Raw genomic sequence first — 23,214 nt, forward strand, 5'->3', positions numbered from 1 at the left:
GCAGCCACTGATAATGAAAGCCAGGGCCCACCAGAAATAGACCAGAGGAAATTTCCTGACTCACTAGCATTGCAACAGTTCATCAGCACTGAAGATATATGAAGTGTGACTGCAGAGTAATGCCAGTGATTAGACTTCTCCACACAACAGAACTCTTACATATAAGTGAGTGCCGTCCCCTTCAGGACAGTGCTCAGAGAACCTGTATGCTTATTCCAGTGATGTGATTGGTCTGGAAACACTTTTGGATTTCCTCTCTAGGGGAAAATGTTCTTTTGAACAACCTTAATGGTGACAAAATTTGTCCTTTGAGGGTGAATTTGATTTTTGGAAATGGTACAATGTATTCATAGTGAACATCTGTTGTTTTTTGTCTGCCTGGAATCCTTTTCCCCAAATAATGGCCAGGGAGACTTCATTTCTACTATTGTTCATTGTCTCTGAAGGCTCTCAAAGAGAAATAGTTTCAAAAAGTCTTGGGAAATGGCCATATTCTCCCCATTTTGGTAACTGGATGCTTTTTTACCTCAGGTGACTACTCCTCCCCGCCTAGGTCTAAGTCATTCAGGTGGGATGACTTCAGCACTAGTTCCAAGGGAGCAGACATGTGACTTGGGCCTGGAACAGCAGTTGGGTCAACTGAAACACCCCTGTGACAGTCAGTTCTGGAATTTAGATTTGAACTGCTGGGAAGAGAATTTCCCATTCTACTCCAATGTAAGAATGAAACTGCTGGCCACCATCTTGCTGCTCCAAGGAGAGGGAGCCTGCTTAAAAATGGAGCAAACATGAAGGAAAGATTTGAGAAATAGGCAATGATACACATGAATGTGCACATAGAATATATCCATATAATGAGAGAGATCAAGTCCTGGTTTGTGCTCCTGGATCCAGATGTACTTGGAGCAAAAACTATCCCAGGCCTCTGTTGTTTCAGTGAACTCCCCCTTTGCCTGGTAGGTTTGACTTGAGTTTCTGTCTTACTAATCCTGACTAATTAGTGAGTGATTCCTGACTAATCCAGTAGAACAGAGCCAAGTCTGAATGAATTAACTCATCAAGCAAGGAGTAAGGAAGGCACCAAGACACTGATGACAAATTTCTACTCAAGAAACATTCATTGAGGTGGGTGGGTACAGCTCAGTGGTAGAGTGAATGCTTAGCATGCACAAGGCCCTGGGTTCAATCCCCAGTACCTCCATTTAAAAAAAAAAAGAAAAAGAAAAAAATATCCATTGAACACCTGCTAAGTATTAGGCGTAATAGTCGAAAGATTGAAATAAAATAGTCAGTTCAGGAAGGTAAGGTGCTCTCTGCTGACAAAAGAGACTGCTTTTCTCCCTTTGCTCACACAAACTCAGAATACCACTCCCAAGGAGTTCATGACAGAAATGTCTTTAGCAAAGACAGCACTCTTGAGCATTGTCAGAGTGTCAGAGCACATTAGTTTTCCAAGGTGACTCACTTCTTAAGGAGACAACAATAATTTGAGGTCATGAATTCTATCCTTTAAAAATGGAATCCTATTTCCCTCTGTGTTCATAGCTCCTGTGGAATCAGACAACACGGGAATTTCTATGTAGGGGAGCAACAACATGATGGTTAGCACATAATGCATAAATTTATTTCAGATTTGGGAAGGACTCCTGACCAGTGTGTGACCTTAAACTGGAATAGAAGGAGCAGTGAGTAGGGAAAGAAATTAATTCAGTAACCAGTCCTAAGTCTAGCTTTTTTAGCAGCATTTCTATTGCTTGAAGAGGTTTTTTCCTCATGGCAGCTTTCTTGGTCTGTTCTTAGGATGAAGAGTCCAGGATAGTCTAGAGTAATTTCTCTCTGAAATTAGTAAGGTGGAATTTCTTTGGCTGCAAAGTGTGTGATCCCCTTGGATAAAGACAGTGAAGTTACTGCAGGGTACTTGGGCCAGCAGCTTTCACCATTTCCTCATGGGCCTCATGCTTTCACCTTCTACTTGTGTTTCTGCCTCTCTGTGCATCTGCTGTCTACACCAACCACCTTCTCCTCTTTCTATGGACCAGCTTCCTCTGCTGACTCATGATTCCTACTTTCTCATCACTTCAGCCTGCACAGACATGACTCTTCCAACTTCAGCTCCCAACTCGAACTGCCAAATTCCTTCCATGTTTCTTAGTTCACGTGCCTGAGGGGGACAGACCAATCAGTCCAGTTTGTAGTTTTGAGCCAGACTGCACAGAATCACTGGCTAACTATGGGGTATCTGTGATCAGGATAGGGCAATGCCACATGGAGCCAGTGAGAACACCAAAGCAGGAAACCTTAGGGGTCTGCGTGAGGAGGACAGATTCCATGATCAGCCTGCCCAGTGCAGTCCTGCTTTGCATGCCTGTGTGTTTCCCTACAGGACCTACAGAGAGGCTTAGTGGCTGCCATTTTTAGGTCATGCAATGTTCCTGTTTCTAGTGATACCAACTCTCAGAAATTTTCAAAGTACTTGTAGGGAAAAGCAGGAAAAAGACATCTCTTCTTCAATAAGTCAGCAAGTAGAAGAAACCACGATCAGAAGAAATAAGATGTAGTGGCAGTGGTTGGGGCATTGTCAAGCTAACCTGTGGTGGTACAAAGAGAAAATAAAGGGAACTATCTAGAGAACCAGCTTGAGACTGGGAAATATGCCCCAGGGAGGTCTTCAGTAATGTGCTCTAAACCCACAGCTGCCCTTTGTTCCATCTCCCTGCCCACTTACAACCTAGAGCCATGTTAGTCCCATAGATCAGTATTTTAGGCACCCTATTGTTTATATAGGCTAGTCTGGGAAAGTTGCCATCATTTAGACCTTGCTCCTGTAGAAAAATACATCCTCAGGACTGAATAACTTACTTAAAAATGGACTTGTAGACCATAACTGCTGCGAAAATTGGGAACTGCCTATAAATAGATAGCAATTTGGGACTTTCATTTGGGAATCAACAATCTCGAGAGATTCAATAGTTCTCAGGAAGAAGTTTCTGCTTGCCTTTCCCACAGCCTACTTTGCTCCAAGGAAGAAAGTGCTGTTAGAGCTTGGTCAGGTTTAAAAGAGCGACTATAAGCATAGAGATGCACTAGTAGGGATTTCCATGGTTTCTAGTAACGGGATTAAAAGTAATTCCAAATGTTGGAGCCAGAGTGATAAAAAGAGTGGAGATGCTTTCTGGGGAGAGAAAAAGCAGCTATTATCTCTTCCCCTTCTGCTTCTCTCTAGCTTCCAGGAGGGGTAGAGAAGCAACCTCCCCCTCTCTCCTTATGCCTTTCTGGGCTCTCTGTTGAGAGGCTGGTTCATCAGAAGGGCCAGGGCTGTGCTGCCTACTAAAGAATGTGCTCGGTAGCTTTAGGCCGAAACAGCTCAAATTAGACTGTGATCAGAAACACCTGGTGAAGTGGTAAATAATCCAGACCTTTTCCTGGAATTTGGTCTGCACATATGGGTGTGGCCCAGGAACTTGTATACTTAAAGGATGATTCTGGTGCAGATAGTTTGCGTATCATATTTGAGAAAGAAAACCTGGACCCTGGAGCAGAATCTGGCTCTCCTGCTGAGATAAGGGGAGTGTGTGTGTGTGTGTGTGTGTGCATGTGTGCACGCACATGCTTGCCCTGCTTTAGTTCTAGGCTCCAGGAAAGCCTCTTGCCCGAGCAAAGGGTTTTACTCCTACCTAACTCAGAAGACCTCAACATTTTGAATTTGGGGCCAAGGCCAAGTGGAGTAATAGCTCCTGGGATTTAGATCAGAGACCTCTGGACCAGAACTTCCTTGTTAGTGCACAATGGTTCTCAACCTTCTTGCACGTTGGAACTACCTGGGGAACTTTAAAAAATACTGATGCCTGGGCCCCACTTCCAGGGAGTCTGATTTCATTAGTCTGGGTACAGTCTCAACATTGAGGGCTTTTTTTTAAAGCTCCTTAGATAATTCTAATGTACAAAATTGAGAACCACTGTGGTAGGAAAAATCATCTTTATGGAGCTCTGGCTAAAAATAATCTTAATACTTACTCTTTAACATGGTGGACACCATAGAAGAAATATTGATATTTGCATTTCTCTAAGGTAAAACAAAAAATATGAACAATATATAAGAGATAATGTCTTTAATAGTGTTTACCTGTAAACATAGTCAAGGATAATAAAAATATTCTTAGTCTTGCTTCTTTTGTCCTTTGGAAAGAAAGAAAGACATGGCATGATGTCACTGAGAACTCTTTAAAGCATTTCAGAGATAAAGCCAACTACAACAATACTCCTGACTTCAAAAGCTTTCCCTAAAGAAACCAGAAAGTGTTAAAACTTTATGTCTTCTTTCTCCTTTTCCTGAGACCTAGCCTATCAGATTCATAGTTGATGTAGGTACAGTATTTCAGGATTACATATGGCTTGATTCATTTCTGTTTCTAGAAATAGATGAATGAATTTAACAGCAAACATATCAGTGGATTATATCACTTTTGAACAAATAGACAACTGAATTCTGATCATAAAAGGAACAATGACTTTATTAAATCTGTAATATTCTGATAGGTTCACACAAGTTTAGTGACTAATTTGCATTAAGCAGCTTTCTCATAACAATCTAGTAATGTATCTGGATTTTGCGAAAATTAAACTATCTCTTGTCAAAATACAGTGCAATTCTGTATTTAAGGATGATGACATTTATCTTAGAGATAGGTTAATAGGGCAATGTCTGAACTAGGCTGGATTCCTGCTGAAAAGTTTAAAAGACTATAAAGTATATGCTCAAAATTAAGAGTTCGTAACTGGGGGTCCTTAGAGCAATCCATGTGTTTAGGGGAGGTCCACATCCTCTCTGAAACTGTGTAATTTTGAATGTACATGCTTTGTTCTCTTTTCCTAGAGAAGTTTCATAGCTTTTGTCAGATTATCAAAGGGTTTCTAAGCACAAAAGGTTAGGACTCAGAGCACCATATATTTAGAGAGAATCCTCCACTCTAGACCCCTTCAACATAGTATGTTATTAAGAACAAGATATAGAAAATGAAAAATTATAATAACCTACTTTGCTCTTCAATGCTGTTCTTCTCAGGGCCAGGATTATAGATGTTTATGTGATGTACTGACAGTCATTAGGTCTTAGCTGAAATTGATTTGCTATAAATGAGCATCAAAGGGACCTACCGTGGCAAAGATTCTGACTTTTTCTTCTTTTGCTGTAACTTGCACATCATTCCAGGCAGTGTGCAGTTTTGACCAGCCAGGAAAATCTGATGGTGGCCAAGGGAGAACTTCTGCTTTTAGTGTACAGAAAGGGTACAGTTTTGTCACTGCAGGGCAAAGAGTAAATTTAATATTTTTCCAGCTGATTTTTGTTCCTGCAGCTAATTAGATGGTGTCAGCTTGAGGAGGTCATTGTCAAAGGCTACAAATGTAGTACAGACGTACCTACCTTTAATCACACCCAACATGGCTTTTTGGAAATGATAAAGAGTACTGACTTTATAAAAAAATTACTTTAAATAGGAAGTAATTTCATTTTAAAATGTATTCAAATTATAAATATTAATTCTAATTCCTCTTCTGGAATATAAGAGAATCAAGTTTTCTTCTAGGTGACATTTAGCCTCATTATGGGGAGGAATATGACTTTTGTTAAAACAGTATTTTTTAATAAAATTTATCTAATATTATATAATACTACCTTTTCAAGACATTTGAGGAGGGCAGATATGTAGCTAAATTTTCCACTGGTGTGAGAAATATGATGTACAAAGTTAATTTTTTTATTATAACGGCTAATTCCAAGATACATGCTCAGTATACAGTAGTTTTCATGGGGATTCAAGAAGTGACAATTACCACTGCAGATATTTAGCTATGACGCTGAATTATCATGCTTTTGTAAACTTTAATGTAATTATAATTATGTTTTAGCTTTCATGAGAGTTAATGGGCATTTCCCTAAACAGGAAGAAAAAGAAACCTTATTTAAAATTGAGAAAACTGTTTTCTCTTATTTGAATTAATGGAGTAAATTCAAGATGCTCCTTTCCATGTTACGGACAGGAAAACACCTATAAGTGTTTGAAATTGACACTGTTGCCATTCTTAAATCTGAGTGACCAGGAACCATCTAAAAATTGGTTTGCATTTGCTTTTGGTTTTCTAATCAGTTGACTGACTCAAAGCATCTTCAAAGTGAGATGGCAATGTTTTATCCCTTCTTTAAAGAAGATTCCAGAATTTAAGCTGAAAAATGACACTACATTGGAGCTACTGGTGGCTTACGTTCTTGCACAACAACAAAGACAGCTAATGATTCCTTTTCTCTAATATATGAGAAATGAATCAAATGTAAATGTAAGCACTGTTAAATGCTAATGATTTTTCAAAATGTTCTAACCTTTGAAATGCCAGTAACTTTCTCCATTATAGGTATATGACTGAGGTGGCAGAAATAGAAACAAATCATTTCATCTATCTGCAAATTAAAAATGAACATGACATCATAGGACTCATTAAAAACTAGATATTATTCTTCTTGAGGAATACAAGTGAGGGTACTACTCTAGGTGACATTTATCCCTGTATGGAAGAGTGTGAATTAAAAAAAAAAAGTATTACAATGACATTTTAGGCCACATTAAATTTATCTAGTCTTTTCATACTATTACCACTATAAGATCTTTGACAGTGGGATGTTCAGATAAAACCCCACAGAAGTTTTGTATTACACCTAGTAGAGTGTAAGCTAACTTACTTGTAGCTTACAAAGCTTAGGAAGAAACTCTGACCTTTGGATATTTTTAAAAACAATTCATATTGTTATTTAATCCCAAATACTTTTTTAAATTGCTGTCATTCTAATTTCCATTTCCGGCTAATGTTCTTTTGGGGGATGCTACATTGGCCCATTCTTTCACACAACATATATAATCCAGCAAGGCACATGTCAACCAGGCCTCAGGTTGGAGCCAGGCCTGGAAAATATTTTTCAGACAATCCTGTCTCCATCTTTTCAGTCTGAGGTGTAACTACTGAGAGTGTGATGGGAAAGCTGCATGGAGTGGGCTGTTGCGTCCTGTAAGGGTCCTACTACTCTGAGATTCTGTGGCTGGAATGGGAGGGGAGAACTAGTACAGCCTTCGGGTAGCAGCTATAGGTACTAAAGCCTCTGATGAGCTCCTTCCATGGGCTTCCTAATATTAGAGTCCGGCCTCTGCTCCCCTCGGGGGCAGCTGGGACCTGGCCTTGCTAGTGATAGCCACAAAGGGCTGTGAGGCTCAGCTGATCATCACTGGGTGAGGAAGTGTCGGGATCACTGTAGATCTGAGTCAGGGCTAAACTCAGGATTTCTTTCTTTTCTTTGTAAAACCGTAGTTCTTGTCCTGCTTTCCTGGCTTCCTCCAACTCCCTCAGGGCCATTCGCAGCTCTTGGGAGAGAACTCCTGGCAACTCCCGCTCCTTCATGATCCAGTCCAGGGCCATGTGGCTGCGCATCTTTTCATCTAGGGAATACTGGGAATAGTAGGAGATGACTTCCTGGGAGCCAAGAAACAAAGTCCAGAGCGTCAGTAAAGAGAAACAAAGGCACCTGTGCTCATGGCCTGCCAACATCTCACTTCCTGCGCCTCCACCCCCACCCCCCCCACATCCATGGGTGTTCTACCAACAACTAAGCCTCCCTGATGTTCATAACCCGAAGCCAAATCCAGGTTGAATCAAAACACTACCACCAGGAATGACTCAGTAATGTTCACAGAATAGAATCCTAATCTTGTTTGCTTTGAAATGCATTCTGACAACATGTATGAACATTACCTCATTTATTCATTGAACTCTTCTGCTCAGTGTTATCTCCTTTGGCAAGATAGACAGAGGGAAACAGCTATAGGGAAGGATTCAGGCAGAACTGGGTTTGGTCATACCCATTGCAGAAAGCAGGAAACCTTGAGTCAGGACAAGACTTAGACACCAGGAAAGTCAAATTCCTAACTGCTGTGTTGTTAGCATAAGGAAGATGACAGTCTGAATAGCATATGGGAACTACAGAAAGAACTTTAAAAATGTATTATGGAACATAGGCATCATTATTATAGATACATACACATGATTGATATGTACTTAATGTACATTGTCTCTTATTTCTGCAAAAATCAAAAATTAGTCATTACCTGTCAATTCTCATGTTTAAAATTTGCCAATACATTGTAACCTTACGTATAAGTTTGATGGATGCACTTTAAGAAGATCTTGTGGAGTGGATGCATTGCTTATTTTTATTTTCAAAAACATATGGTATTTATATATGACCTTAACAAATTAAAAACGATCATGGAAAAGTGTTTATAACCAACCCAGCATATTTCAAAGGCCTTTTATAAAATCAAAGAAAAGAAAAAAAAAGCCAAAGCCATTGTCAGCTACTCATTTCTTTTCCATCTTAGACATATTTAAAGCCAGGCTTTCTAAGCAAAGAACAACTTAAAACTCCAGGGGCTGCAATGCTTGGAAAACTCTTATATCCACGCTCATCTTGCTGACTAGTAAAGGCTTTGTTTCCCAGACAAATTCCTGTTGGAAAATTCTCAAAAACAAACTACCATCTACAAAGTCTAATGGTGGGTAAAGGAAGAATAAATGTAGGGAGAAAATAGGTGAGAACCATTAAGTGCACAGCAAAGGGTTTGCCTTTGCCATTAAAAAGAGGGGATGAGTGCTTCTCATAGGCAGCAAAGAAACAGTGAGATGCTGTCTCTGAAAAACAAAGAAGAAACTTTCAAAGTGAAAAATTGGGAGATTGAAATGCCTGGTTGCCCACCTTTATAATCGTTTCTGTTGTCCACTGGGGCCACTTGGTGGGGGTAGGAAAAATCCTCCCATCCACAACCAACTCTACCTGAGCTCAGTGAGGAGGTTCAGAAGCAGTGCAGACTCCAGTTTCTTTCTGCTTTGGAGAGTGGAGGAGGTACACACTCCAAGCAGGCAGGACAGGTGCATAGAGTAGACTCAGTATTCGACTTAGAAACTAAGTCTCTCTTAACGATCCCGCCGTTCCGGCATTCAGTACAGTTATCTAAATCAGTCCCGTGCCCAGCCAAAATTCTTCTTAGTGTGCATATCTGGTTAGTCCCTGATGCAGCATATTTGGTCATATGTATGTCCTCCGCTCTTAATAAATAAATTACTAAGTTTAAACACAGAAAAATCCAAACAAGAGAACCTCCTTGGAATATGATGAGCCATCTTCTCGGTGCTTACAACACAAACTTGTGCTTGATTGGAAAATCTCACCTGTCGGGAACACTTTGTTTCACGAAGGGCTTTTAGGCTTCCATTCCAGTGCAGAAGTTGGAAAATGGTCATCAGCTCCTGTAAAACCCAAATACCTGTCATTAATCTCAAGGCAGAAATGTGAAAAAAGGTGCCTCAGTGATTGCTGAGCAGGGCAACTCTGATCCCCAGCTGTATCAGGGAAATAGAATACACTGTACTGTCAGAACACTTTGAGACTTCTCAAACTCCACAGTTTCAGGCTTCTGAGCACTTTTCCTTCCCTCCCCTGCTATATCCATATCTGGCACAATAAAACGATTAAATAATTGACAAATACCTTTCAATATTAAAAATATATATGCTCTAACAATTATACACTCAAGAAGTTATGTGAATGTACTGGCATGTCTGAGAATAATGTACAGGCAAGGCTATTTTTTTCATCATTTGAAAGAACTGCCTTAGACTGGGAATATTTTCAAGTTCATTTTTAAAGGAATGGTTAAATAAAGTATGATACTGAAGTGCAGCAGAATTTGCCACCCCAAAATATGCCACTTTGGTATATTGATTATTTTGAGCTGTAAGTACTTAAAAAACAGCCAATGCAGGGAGAGGCTTTCTCTGAATTCCCCTTAACTGCCTAAAAGACAGAGCCTCCCACTTGTCACAAATCCCCTCCCCAGGAGTTTTGTCAACCAGGGAAGACTGACTCTTATCATAGAAGTGGAAACTGAAGTCTACTCCACACCCAGGCAAACTTAGTCACAAACTATCATACCTCCCATCTATTCTTCTAAGGGCCCATTCTTCTTTCTTAAAGATTACTCTCCCCTGAAAGGCCTACATCCCCTCTCCTTTCCCTAATAAGATACTTAACTCTGAATGCTAAGCCACCTCAGCAAGTACTCATTTTCCCCTGTGTATCTGTCACGTATACATGAGATGTACTTCTGTTTTTCTCTTGTCAATCTGTCTTTTATTACAGGGGCCTCAGCTAAGAACTCAGAAGGGTAGAAGGAACATTATTCTTCCTCCCCTACAATACGTTTATACTATCAAATATGTTGCAACTGTAAAGGGTGAGAAGGCTCTCTAGTTCTAATATAATCTCTATGAGGTGTTAAAATAAAAGCAAGGCACACAACATGTATACTGTGTGCTATTATTTGATTAAAAAAGAATAGAAGATCCCTATAAACATTTGCTTGTAAACGCCTAGAAGAGTTCTGGCAAGATACAAAAGAATCTGGTAACCGGAGCTGCCTCTGGGGAAAGAGAAGGAATGCCTGGCGGGGAAGAGTGGGAGGGAGAACTTACTCTGACATTCTTTTGCACCTTTTGAGTTTTGAATCATGTGACAATATTACATGTTAAAGAAAACAATTGAAATCTTTAAAAATTTAGGCCAAGAAATAAAAATAAAGTATATAATGGACCAGCTACAGAAACTGTAAAATACCCCCCAAATTGATAAATTCAGTTGAGAAAATGCCTTAAAATATGGACAATAAGGACATTAAAACCCACCCATAGCTTTCACATTCAGCATTCAGGCCTGAGCACAGCATTAAGCCTTTCTGTCTGCATCATCTGTTCCCTGCACGATACCAAGGGCAAGATAACTGAAGGTTTTATTTTCCTAATCTGATTAGGATTAGCAGTCTTCCATTGATGTTATCTACATTTTTTGATTTTTGATCAAGAAAACAACAATTGTGGATCAATGATACAAGTTACAACCCATAAAATTATCAGAAAATAACAAGGAAATTTCCGGTCATGAAACTAATTAAGAAAACAACATTTAGGAGATGGCCTATGCCCATTGAAAAAAAAAAGCACTTTTATTGTCTTTATGCCTGCTTCCTCTGGAAAATGTTTTCATTATGAAAATCAGGAGGTACAAAGTGACTCTGAGATTCCAGTCATCTTAAAATGATGAGGCAAAATTTAAAGCCGTAAGACCATCAGAAGAACAAACAGCACTATTGTCTTGTCTAACATTGCCATTAGAATGTAATGCTTTTCTTCTTTTCAGCTTGGGGTCCAGTATGGGATTTTGTGTATGCACAGTAAGCACTCCAAGAGTCCATAGAGACCCCAGTCAAAGCAAAACTGTGTGTTTCTGTTAATTAAAATATGACATGGATACTGGCTGAGCTATGCCTCCTGCCCCAAACATGGACCTCCTGGTCTGCCCAGGGTCCTGGATCCAGTGCCCAGGGAAGCCACCCCTCCCATGCCTTCTCTTCACTTCTCTCTGCCCCCATCCAGATTCCCACTCTGTCACATCACTACGTTAATCTGGAAAAGTGATTTGCTTTGTTCTATAAGCAAATCTTGCCTAATCTGTCTGGCTCTCACAACTGTGCTTCTTATCAAAGTAACCCCAGTGACCAAGGAAGGTAAATTTATATTGTCCTTTTTACTGTACCCTCAAACCTACTCACCAAATACTCCACAGCCATAAAAATGAATAGGAAAAATAGAATTAAAAAATGCTCTTTAGGTCCTGATATAGAACAGTCTCCAAGGTGTTACAAGAGGGACAATGTTTACAAATAAGACATTTGTTACATGTTCTATCTACTTAAATTTTATATCCAATTATATATGTCCATTTAAAAAAAAATAAAATAAATACCACTCCACTCCTTTACCCTGCAATCTTTATGTAAAGTTGACAGCCCAGAAAGATACACCAAGTTTATTCTGTGGCTTCCAATAGCCCTCTTGACATTGTCCCTACATCCTTTGTGGCCCAATTTGAGAAACAACCTATTGCTAACAGGGCTCTTAATTCCATCCTCCAACGATTGTTGCCTTAGTAATATATTTTTCCTCCAATGTTCTCTAATCTCTCATTCTTATCTATGCACTGAGTCCCTCTTCCAGATAAATTCCAGTCATTCCACCCCACAATCCTTGTAAGACTTTCGAACCCACAGTTTTGCTGTGAACAGAACCAGAAACCTTTCTCATGTCCCTTGGCAACCTACATGTCTCAAAGACTTCCCCACAGAGACTTGAACTGGTTTTACAAGCAGGAAGAGGATCATCTTCCTTACCCACTCTGGTTTGTCTAAATTTCTATTCTGTCACCAGGCAGTTTTTCCATCTGCCATAACACAACTGCCTCGTCCTCATTGTTGCTTGTTTGTAAAAATCCCTCGGGAAAGATGACCTTCTTTGTGCCTTCTTACATTATGCTCTGGTCGAGTTCTCACCCTCCACCGTGGAGATACAAATCTCACCATCATTACGTGAAATATATTGAAATATTCCCACATTCTTCCTGTCCCACTTCTTTTCCCTTGGATGACCCAGTTCACTATCTTCAGATCTTCCTGAAGCTGTGTAAGCCCTGGGCTCAACCCCAGGAAACCCTTGATTCCACTGGAAATCCTCGCATTTTGGCAGACTGGCAAGGAGAGGGCTGCTGGGGACTTCGGTAAGGATTCGCTTCCTAGTTTCACCATGATTCCTTGCTGCCTGGCCTTCACAGCACTGCTTTCTATCTGTCGAAGCCCTATCACTCTAAAGGAAGCCTGTACGACGAGCTGTCTGTCCTGCCCCTTCCTCACTATAGTCTTTGTCCTGTATTTGTTACACGGGCTGATCTAGAAGCCTGGGGAGTCTGAGTGGGCTGACAGGTAAACAAGAAGCTGGTCTAGAGGTGGGGCTGAGACTCGGGTGAGGTGAGTGAAGCAAGACTTAAGATGAGTCATGCTAGTTCAGGGGCTTTTATTTAAAATTCTACCTTTATTTAAAATGTTGATGTTTTGTTTGTCATGAATTTTTGCACATTTATTTTGAGTTTTAAAAATACCGCATTGTAATATTATTTTAATATTATCCTGATTACTGAATTTTTTGATGCTCCGTTAACTTTTGTGCCTGAGTTGAATGCCTGACTCTCTTTACTCTAGTCTGGACCCTTCTGGGGTCCATCTCAGGGAGCAAGGCCGCTTCACAAGCTTGTGATCTGTGCAGTCATACAGGGTTCCAGCTCGGTTTAGTGTTCCACTGTATAAAAATTCTCAGTACTTGTTGAACAAAAGGCCTTGCATTTTCATTTTGTATTGGGCTCCGCAAATTACATAGCGGTCCCCATCAGCTAAGTCAATTTAAAATCTATTGGTAAATCAAGCCCTCTGTTTTCTTTCTCTTCAGGGAAAATTGCAGTTTCAGCTCTCATTCTAGAGCTTTCCTGGTTCATTTTGTCATTCATTCAATTTAAACCAACAACTGGGCTCTGTCTTCACAGTGTTTCCTGGTGTTACCTCCTATGAGAAACAATGTTTGGCCTTTCAGCTACGTCGTGGGGGGAAAACGGACACTGCTTCTCTCTAGAACTCTGTCTGGGAGACTGGCTTGGTTCTGTGATTCATCAGAAATAAGAAAAACAAACAGTGTAAATGGAGAACTTGAAAAACAGGTGGGCACCATCTCCCCACCCAAGAGAACGGATTTAAGAGGAAATTTGTTTATGGAATGAGGTTTTAAAAGGCGACCTGGAGAATTTAGCAAAGATGTAAATAAACAACGAGTCTTTGGATTGCATTAGGCTTCAGAATAAATATATTAACCAGCTCAGTCAAAGTCGGCCTCAATTCTGACCCTGACAAGACCCAGTGGCTAGGGCTGTCGCCATCCCACCCTTCAAACACCAGGCAGTTTTCTCTATGGCAAGACTACCTTAACAGGCATCCCAGCTTCCTTCCCACAAAGTGAAGGTAAGCAGAAGCCTATCACATTTCCTTTGTGCGCTGTCCTCTTGCTGGCCCACCCTGGGAAGGCTGCGGGCAGTTAGGAGACACCAGCCTTGTTTTAATATGATATAGTCATCCATAGCTAGATACAAACACACATCTATTACCCACCAGGGGTACAGAATTGCTGTGTTGACTGCAAGCAGCCCAGGTCTGTGGTCAGTTCCCATTATGTGCAGAAACAAGCTGATGCATTTAACCCAGGCCACCAAGGAATGTGTAGGAACCCAGCAGGCGACCTGGAGCTGGCTGAAAGAAAAGGGATGTGCTCCATGGCCCTCCTCCTGGGTTGCCAGCATCCCTACTGGGAGGAGGGAAGGGGGATTTTTTTCTGCCCTCACATCTTCCTCTTCCTTTGTCCCTCATCCAGCACGCAGCCTCCTTTATGAGAATTTATGAAGCATTTCCACAGTATGATTTAAATTATTATTTCACACATTTAAATACCTTGCTACAAGGACCACACAAAAAACATGTAGCTCATAGCAAAGCAATTAAAATATTACCAAAAGGTGGTTGAGTACAGCCTTTCATAGTACTTGGACAGAATTTTAAGCATAAAAAATTTTTTTTGCATTCCTATCTTTGGCAGCCTAACTTGTGGCATTAAAAAAACATGCCTGATTTTCTGAAAATAGCTACTAAATCCCATACAAGCTACCATATACTGGGCCAGGCAACGCTCATTCTATAATAAAAGAAGTACAACATTCTTTCGTCAGCATTGAAGGGGGAGGAAATAAACAAGGTTCTTCCTTGGGGAAATCACTGTGCTAGATGCTTTATAGATGTCATATTATGTAAGTCCTACAAACATCCTACACAATGGGCATCATGATGCTTATTTTACAGGAGGGAAAACTGAGTCTTGGAATGGTTGAGTTCACAAATGCCAAATGGTAGTGCAGGCTTCACACTTAGGTCTGTATTTTTAAAAGTTTGTGTTCCTTCCCTTCTGTCATGCTCCTCCCTTTTATTTTTTTTCTGTTTGATTTTAGACTGTTAAGGAAATTAAAAAAAAAAAAAAAAGACCCCTTACAATTCTACTATTTTATTCTATGGCAAGGGCCCTGAGACATTTAGTGCAGGGGAGTTACCATGTCCTCTGAAGCCTTTATGCTAGATGCTGTTGTCAAGGGGATCTTTCCAGGAGCCTCTGGCATTTCGAGTAAAGCAGTCCTTCTTCAGAAATAAATATAATAGTTGTTAACCTTCACTGAGCAGTTACTATATGCCGGGAGCTGTTCTGGACTCTCTGTGTGGTCCCATTTAATCTTCACAATGCACATCGAGGTAGCACCACTACTACTGTTGCTACTACTATTCTTCCTGATTTACATACAAATGAGGAAACAGATTTAGAGGTGAGGAAATGAACTAGGCTAAAATGGACCTGCCCACTCCCAAGCCTGGGCTCAGAACCACTGAGCTGATGTGTGCCCCCATCTACACCGGAAGGTGAGATTTAAGATCTCTTCCAAACCAAGACAAGCAACATCAAAGGTCAGTGAGATCACAGCCACTTAAGGAGAAACCTGGGTGACTGAGATCTTCCTAGGACAGGGCATTTTTGCTTTAGAGTATTTTTGCTTTAATCAAACAAGAGAATGATGAGGAAATGGCTGATTATTAAAAACAGGCAGGGGGGCATATCCACCAGGAGAAGTGGCTATGTCATTTTCATCAGAAAAAAGAGTTTGAAAGGTAACAAAGAAGGTATTTGAAAGTTGGTGGCTTCAGGGCTCAGCCGGAACATCACTGTAAATTATACCATGATGGACATTTTTGTCCATAAAACTTTATATGTCTGATTGCTTCTTGGAATTTAACCCCCGCCTCCAAAAAAATTCAGGGGGTAAAGGCTCTCATTATAACATTTCACATTGATCCCTACTAGTATTGATACACATGGATGGTTAACTGCATTCAAGTTTAGATTTTTTAGCACAATGTTCATTCTCAAACACTACTGAATTTTCGTCTGGACAGCACAATATAGGATGAAAAGTCAGGAGTGTGAGCTCAGAAATCAGGCTGGCTGTGCCATTTACCAAGCTATATAGCATACCTCCTTCAGTGATGACATGGGAATAGTAAATACTCATATGTCCATTGTGAGGGTTAAATTCTGGTAAGATTTATTAAACGCTTAGCATAGTGCCAGACAGAGTAAGCATCCAGTAAATGTTAGCTACTATTATTCTTATTGTTACTAATACAATTATTTAATTTGCAAATAACAGGTAGTATATTTCCTCAACTCTATTATTGCTTGTTGGCAGAGGAATGAAAATGGTTACAGCTTGCTCCGTTTTTTGATTTAGTTAACGATAGAGGGTGGCAGATCTTGTTTAACAGGAAAACCGTAACTGAGGGGGGAATTGTTTAATATACATTGCAGGCACCTTCATCTATGACTTCTGAAAATTAAGAACCAGTCACAACCAACACTTCAAACTGTTTGACTTGGTTTAAGGGAGAGTTTTATATCGAAAAGCTGGTAAAATGTTACAGAGTCGTAAGACAGTCATGTTCCTCACCTGTTTCTTAAGTCTTTTACTTCCCTTTAAGAAAGCAAAGATTGTGTGTTGTTTGCTTGTTTGTTTTAACCTACTGAGGTGTGGCTAAAAAGGAGCTACGGTGCTGGATCCTAAGAGGGTTAAATTAAAATGACCAAAACAAAAAAAGTGAAGATTATTGGGACAGGAGACGTTAGTGGTAAGAGTAGCAACCTCCCAGGCTTCTGGGTTGGGTAGCAAAACTAAGATGTGGCAGGAAGTCAGGTACCTGAAATTCCAGCATGGTCTTCCCCATGTTTGACTCCAACATGTAGTGATAGGCTCCGATGCTGGTGCTGGGGTCATCTGCATCATCCAAAGTGCCCTTGGGAAGGAAGCAGAAAAGGAAAGTATTACAGAGTTTTCCTCCTCTTCTTTGAGTGGTCTTGAATTAATCCTGTGGCCGCAAAGCGAGCCTTTCATTGTCCTTCAGGTGTGCATTCTACAACCAGTTGATTGCTGATAAAATCCTTTACCTCATTATGACTTAGAGTAAATATGATTTTGTCATCAATTTGAATCTAGCTTTTGATTAGAACGTTAACTGATTATATAACCGCTAAAAGAATAATTATCCCAAAGCAGAAATCCCCATATCTCTCCACAGGGTTTTTGTTGGTGGTAGCGTTAATGTTTGAGCGGTTGCCCTCTGAGGCTGCCTCCATCCGTTATTGAAATCTTGAAAAGCTGACCTTGCTCCTTTGGATTCCAATGATCACCAAGCAAATTATGTAGCTGACAGGGAAAAAAACTCTCCGGTTGTATGGACCATTCGTATTTTACCACCATGATTCTTAATGGGAGCTGTTCATAATATGCCAGTGTTCGGCCTGGAGACATAGATTTTTATATATTTTTTCACTTCTGGACCACTTAATCTTTCGGAAACAAGGTGGGTGGGTGATGGGAAGAAATGAAATTCCTCTTCAGTTTGGTTAGGGGAAGTGGCATTAAAAAAGCTAACATGAGCACTGGAATGGCATTGGGGCCTGCCCTTCAATATCCCACGGCCTTGGATTCCTGGGAAGGTGGGCGATGGCTTTGTGAGACTGAACAAACAACTGCCAGCATCAGATAGCAGCAAATTTATAGCTTTTGAATGCAATAACATTAACACACTACTGCTGAAATATTTATGTTGGCTTTTTAAATATCCCAGAGGAAATCCATCCAGAAGCATGCAAACCATATATATTCTCTTTCCTTAGAAATTTCCATGAAAAAATGATAAATTACATTTATACTGAGGGCCCTTCCCTGCTCCTGAGTAAATTCCACACATATAAATCAGGCATCATTTTCCTAACTCCTCTCCCTCAAAGGCACTTGAAATTTACAGGGCAGGAAAATAAAGGCTTCCTTTCATCCGCAGGGCAGATATAGAACAGAGCTCCCTGACATCTCTCTGCCAGGAAAACCACTCTCTGTCCTCTGCCTCTTCCCTTATCTCTCCCCTGTATGATAAGAGCATTTATAAGGGGAAGAGGAGCAAAAAGATCACTGCTAGTGTGATAATATCACCCCCATTATCAGCAGCTTCTTCAGAATGACAGAACCTTTAGAGTCAGATTAAGGGAATCAGAGAATGAAAATCTCAGATGGGGTTTACTTATGCTAAAGGAGAAACCAGGAGGTCGCTAATCCCTTTGGTAATGCCAAGTTCCTGCACTTGGAGGACACCAGGGTGACACCTGTCCCAGTGAAGACCCAAGGCTTCCTCCATGGCTTATAGTTTGGAGGTATAAGGATTAGGAGCTCCAAATAATTCATGGGGCAAATCATCGACTCCTGGGTTGTGGAGAAAATGTATCATCTAAATGTCTAAGACAGAGTTTTTGGCTCTTAAAGCATTTTGCATTTAATTATGTCCATTACAGAAATTTCCAAAGCTCTCTGAAAAAAAAATTGGTATTAAGCATGATAATTCTAACAGCTAACAAATATTGGACACATGACTTTTCCCAAATCTAGGCAGTCAGTGTTTCCTCATGCTGGCTAGGGAATCAGCCCTTTTAATAAGGACTTCAGGTGATTTTTATGATTAGTCAAGTTTGGGGAAAATTGAGCTTCCTTATCTCTAGATTAAAGCACTATTCCACTGCATGCATTCTCAGGCCCTAAAAGAATCAATGCTCCCTAAACAGCAAATATTCAAATAAACAAATCAAGGTGGATCAGATTATCTACCTTGATTTGAAGCTTGATTAACCATGATCCAAGGAGGCTAAAGAATATTACTGAGACATGGAATAGGGAACCAGCTCCAAATTCAAGATTTCCAACCTAAGAGTTCTTTTTGCTGAAATTATTGATTTAATGGGTTAAAAATTAAACCTGAAGAATTCTTAAAGAACTTGTTCACATTAGTATCTCCCAAGATTCAAATGCCTCAGTATTCTCAGCACAGCCCACTCCTCCCTTCCCTAGTTGGTACTCACACTGGTGGAGGCAACTGCTTCCTGCACACTCTCCATTATGAATTCCTTGGTGATCCTCCGGGACGGCAGCTCATTGAAGAGGGAGTTGATTAGGGCCACTTTAGCTGCATCCCGTCTGGCTTCAGCTCTACTTAAGCAGCACTTAAGAAGGGAAGGAGAAAAGGGAGTCATTAAAGGATTCAGCATCTCACCATTTTACCCTGCGTCTCTGGACATTTCTATTTATACATTTGCTGTCTGTACTTACTCTTTCATACCCATTGCTAATTCCCTGAAGACCATGAAGATTTTCTTTCAATACCTAGAGCCCATGCAAATATCTTGTTTGGTCTTCAAATGCTTTTTGTCTTATTTCTCAGTCATTGAATGTCTACTGTGCACCAGAGGCTTTGCATACTCTCTTGATAAATAATAAGAAAAATAATAATGGCTACTATTATGTGCTAGGTGATTACATTCATTATCAGGGTCTTCTTCAAATTGTTATTTCACTGAAAAAAGAAGGAAAATGGGAGAAAATTTTAACACAGTAATTAAGAACACAGGTTCTGGAGTCAGACTCTTTGGGTTCAGATCCCAGCTCTGGAACTTGCTAGCTGAAAGACCTTGGGCAAATTAGTCTTTCTGTGCCTCAGTTTCCACCTCTGTAAATGGGAATAATAGTAGTTCCTATGTCACAGGGTGAGGATAGCCTCAATTAGTTAATACAGACAAAGCACTGAGAGTATCTGTCACATGGTAACACTCCATGAGAACATCTCAGGCTTATACTTTCTTAGCTTCAGGTTAGGAGGAGGGGGCTGCCATCAAAATCTCTTATTTTAGCTTTTCTAGCACTTATTCTTCACCCTCCTTCTAATAATAGTTCCCAGATTTTCCTGAGGACCACCTTTTCTACTTTGCTCTCAGTCTATGCAGTTTGGGTAGGACATACTCTGTTTGGCCTTCCAAAAGTTAAGGGCCATAGGCAGTCTATGATTAGTAACTCACAAAAAAATTCATTTTTCTCAAATGTAATATTGCTCTTCATCCTCCTAGTCTGGCTTTCCTGTGGCTCACATGGGTCTGCTCAGTTTATCCTGAGTCTTTTTTGTCCTCTCTGTATCTTTTATTTCCAACTCCTCTTATTCAGTTTCTGGCTTGGCGTGGATCTGGGGGTGGAGGGTCAAGATAGAGGATGAAGCCCTATGAGAACTGTACTATCCCCTGAACCCACACCTGTTGGAGGACCTCAGGGTGTGATGGCCTCTCTGCTACAGGCTCCTGGGAACTGTCTAGGGTCCTACACACTACTCCAGGACTCCTAGTGGAAAACAACCCCCAGAAGAGAAGCCTAGTCCCAGGTCCTGGTCCATAAGGTGGCCATGCACCCCTGGCTTTGCCACTCAGTGACTATGAACCTGGGATGCCTGAACTTTGGAGGTTATTTCCTCACTGGACAAACGGGAAGGCCAGACTCTCTAATCTCCAAGCCTCCTACTACCTAAAATGCAAGTTTCTCAGAATCAGTACTCTTTGGTGACTGATGTTGAGGAAGAGGGAAAGTACCAAAGATCCCACTTCATTTTGCAGTTAATCAGCCTCAAGGGTTTGGTAGCACCACTTGGAAAAAGCCAAACCCTCCTTTTGCTTTTAGCACGTTCCACCTCTACCTCATCTGCCCCACGATGACCATCCTTGACTGACCCAAGAACACTCCAAACTCATGCTCTTGTGTCCTCCAGAGGCTGCCTCTCCTCCCCTTCTCCACAAACCCAGTATGAGTCCCCCGAGGTAAGGCCCTGGCCCCCTCTGATTTTCCCACTGCGACCTCCCTTCTGGAACAGTTCTGACTATTAATTCTTCCTTTCCCTCTCCCAATCTCCAGGCCAGGGAAGGGCCTCTTATACATTTCTTGGGCATCCTCCAGAGTGCCCACTCCCAGGGTCAGCTCTTGGAAGTGCTCACACATGGTTAGTATATAGGTGGAGTAATGACAAGACTTCTGAAATGGTAGGAACATGACACCTAGGAGGATGGGGAAAAAAACGTGCAGGGAGCCTAAAAAACTGAACAATTAAAGGCAGCTATTTTACCTTACAACACAAAGAGATTTCCAATATTTCCTTTAAATGAAGAGTGGAGCTAAAGTTCTAAATGTGTATGTGAGAAGTGGTTTGGGGTTTTTCTCCTTAGTGTTGAATGACAAGCTAGAAGGCTTTGGGGTAGCTTCAGGCAGCAAAGCCATTCAAATTTTAGACCATTCTCAAGATTTAGGCCACCTGCAATAAACCCAGGAGCGGGTCAGGAAAGTTGGGCAGATAGGTTGCCTTTGCATTATGGACTTGGCTGGGTATATACAAGACATTGAGTTCTGAGTCAGCAGGCTTTCACTGAACCTTGTATGCCAACTCTTCCATGAAGCTTTCCCTGACCATTCCTAATTGCAGGTTGTGAGGACCGCTGTTCATGAGAGGCACATATAATACTGCCATGTAACTGTCTAATAGTGCTCTCTGCCCCGACCCCAGGCTGTGGGCAACCTAAGGGCAGAGTCTGTGACAATCATCTCTGTGTCTCTATACCTGCAACAAAGTTTGTTGGATGAATAACTGAATGCAGCCTAGGAAATTGAAACACAAGTCAGTAAAGTGCCTGACAAAATATTCAAGAAAACCTCTTAAAGAAGAGAATTCAAGATATATATTTATTACTTTAAAAAGTCCCATTTCAATAAACCCTTTATAGTATTCATAAACCAGTAATATAAAAATATAGTAATATGTGAATTTCAGAGGGAAAATTGGCCATTAAGTTCAGACACTCTGAGAGTACTATTTTTGCCTGAGTGTAGGAAATGTTTATTATTCTTTGGAAAATCAGTTCCCTGTTAAAAAGCAAACAAAGTTTTTGCAAATATTAACCTGACATCTGTAGGAACAGCTCATTTTAATAGGAATTTGCTGTATCAAATCTATAATAGAGCTGGTGAAGTTTAGAATTTAGAGAATTAGATTCAGATACAAGCACTCTTAAGAAACTTTATATAACTTTCTATCTAAATAATAGCAATTTAAACCATCTTTCATAGAGAGAGACCTAGTAAACACTACTTAGATAAAAGAAGCTATCTATTTTAAATAAGACCAGCTAAGTACTAGATCAAAGGCGCCACATACATTTACAACCAAATGGCACCGCTTCCGAGATCAAAGTGCTGCAGGGCTGAGAACAGAAAGAGCCTTTACCCAGAAAGCATGGAAAAGGACTATGAGACTTAACCAATATCAAGATTTTAAAGGAGACACATGTCTTTAGTTATTTTATTGTTTCAATGTACAGAATCTTTGGTTAAAATTGGGGAGAAAGTGTACCAATTAATAAGTACATAAAATAAAATAAATTCTGAGCCATCAAAGGCTTTCTTGCTATTGTTCTTTGCATTTCTGAAAGACAAGTACTTCAAAATGTCTATAATACTAACCAGCCGCTTGCTTTTACATTTTGAAGCTACAAATCCAAGCCAGTAAAGCTGCATATTTTCCTTTAGGGATCTTTTAATGGGACCTCTCAAACCATAAGGACCTGTGCTTGGGCAAGAAATTTAACCAAAGGCAATCTACTTGGCAAATCTAAATCAGCACGTGGAGTCTGCTGTAAGAACAGGCACTGTTAGAGTTACCATCAAACAGTGGGAAACTCTGCAAGAAAATAAAATATGGTAAGTGACAGGACGTTTTATTGATGTGTCCAAACCGGTCATCAAAGACATCAGTTGGGGAGTGAATGAAGTATGATGTTATTTCAAAGCAACTTCCTGCTGGAATTAGACTTCCCAGGTTGTATGGTTTATTCTCACTGTTTTTCAGCCAGACCCCAATCATAAATACAGATTTGTAAACCATGCCTTTTCCGCTAACCATTCTTGCTTGTTAATATAGAGAGACAACTTCTGTCCTTTGCACTCTGTGAAAGTGCAGAGCTGGAATATTTAATAGTCAAGATTTTACTAAAGTCAGCTGTGGATTTCTTTGGCATGTGGAGTCACATGCTTTTCAAGTGGCTAGCAGACCCCACTCAGACAATTATTTTGATGTTTAGATGACTTTCATTTGTTGGTAGATTAAAAACCACTATAATCATTTCAAAGCCTCCTGGCTCTAATCTAAAATTAAAGCCCCCCCCCCAAAAAAGAGCATGTGGCATTGCTCAGGA

At 40.5% G+C, this 23,214-nt stretch overlaps 1 protein-coding gene across 5 annotated transcripts in view; it reads right to left on the reverse strand.

The window, feature by feature from the left end:
* Positions 1-4,493: 4,493 nt before the first annotated feature.
* Positions 4,494-23,214, reverse strand: part of LIX1 (limb and CNS expressed 1) — a 55,776-nt gene continuing 37,055 nt past the window's right edge. For all 5 annotated transcript variants that reach the window (XM_010949538.3, XM_074360404.1, XM_045512515.2 and 2 more), the window contains 4 exons: positions 19,021-19,161; positions 16,812-16,907; positions 9,268-9,345; positions 4,494-7,515 (listed from right to left, as the gene is read on the reverse strand). In XM_010949538.3, coding sequence (XP_010947840.1) covers positions 7,228-7,515; positions 9,268-9,345; positions 16,812-16,907; positions 19,021-19,161 — 603 coding nt within the window. In that variant the 3' untranslated portion in view covers positions 4,494-7,227. The remainder of the gene's footprint in view (positions 7,516-9,267; positions 9,346-16,811; positions 16,908-19,020; positions 19,162-23,214) is intronic.

This window comes from Camelus bactrianus, chromosome 3 (assembly GCF_048773025.1).
Source record: "Camelus bactrianus isolate YW-2024 breed Bactrian camel chromosome 3, ASM4877302v1, whole genome shotgun sequence".
Classification (NCBI taxonomy): domain Eukaryota; kingdom Metazoa; phylum Chordata; class Mammalia; order Artiodactyla; family Camelidae; genus Camelus; species Camelus bactrianus.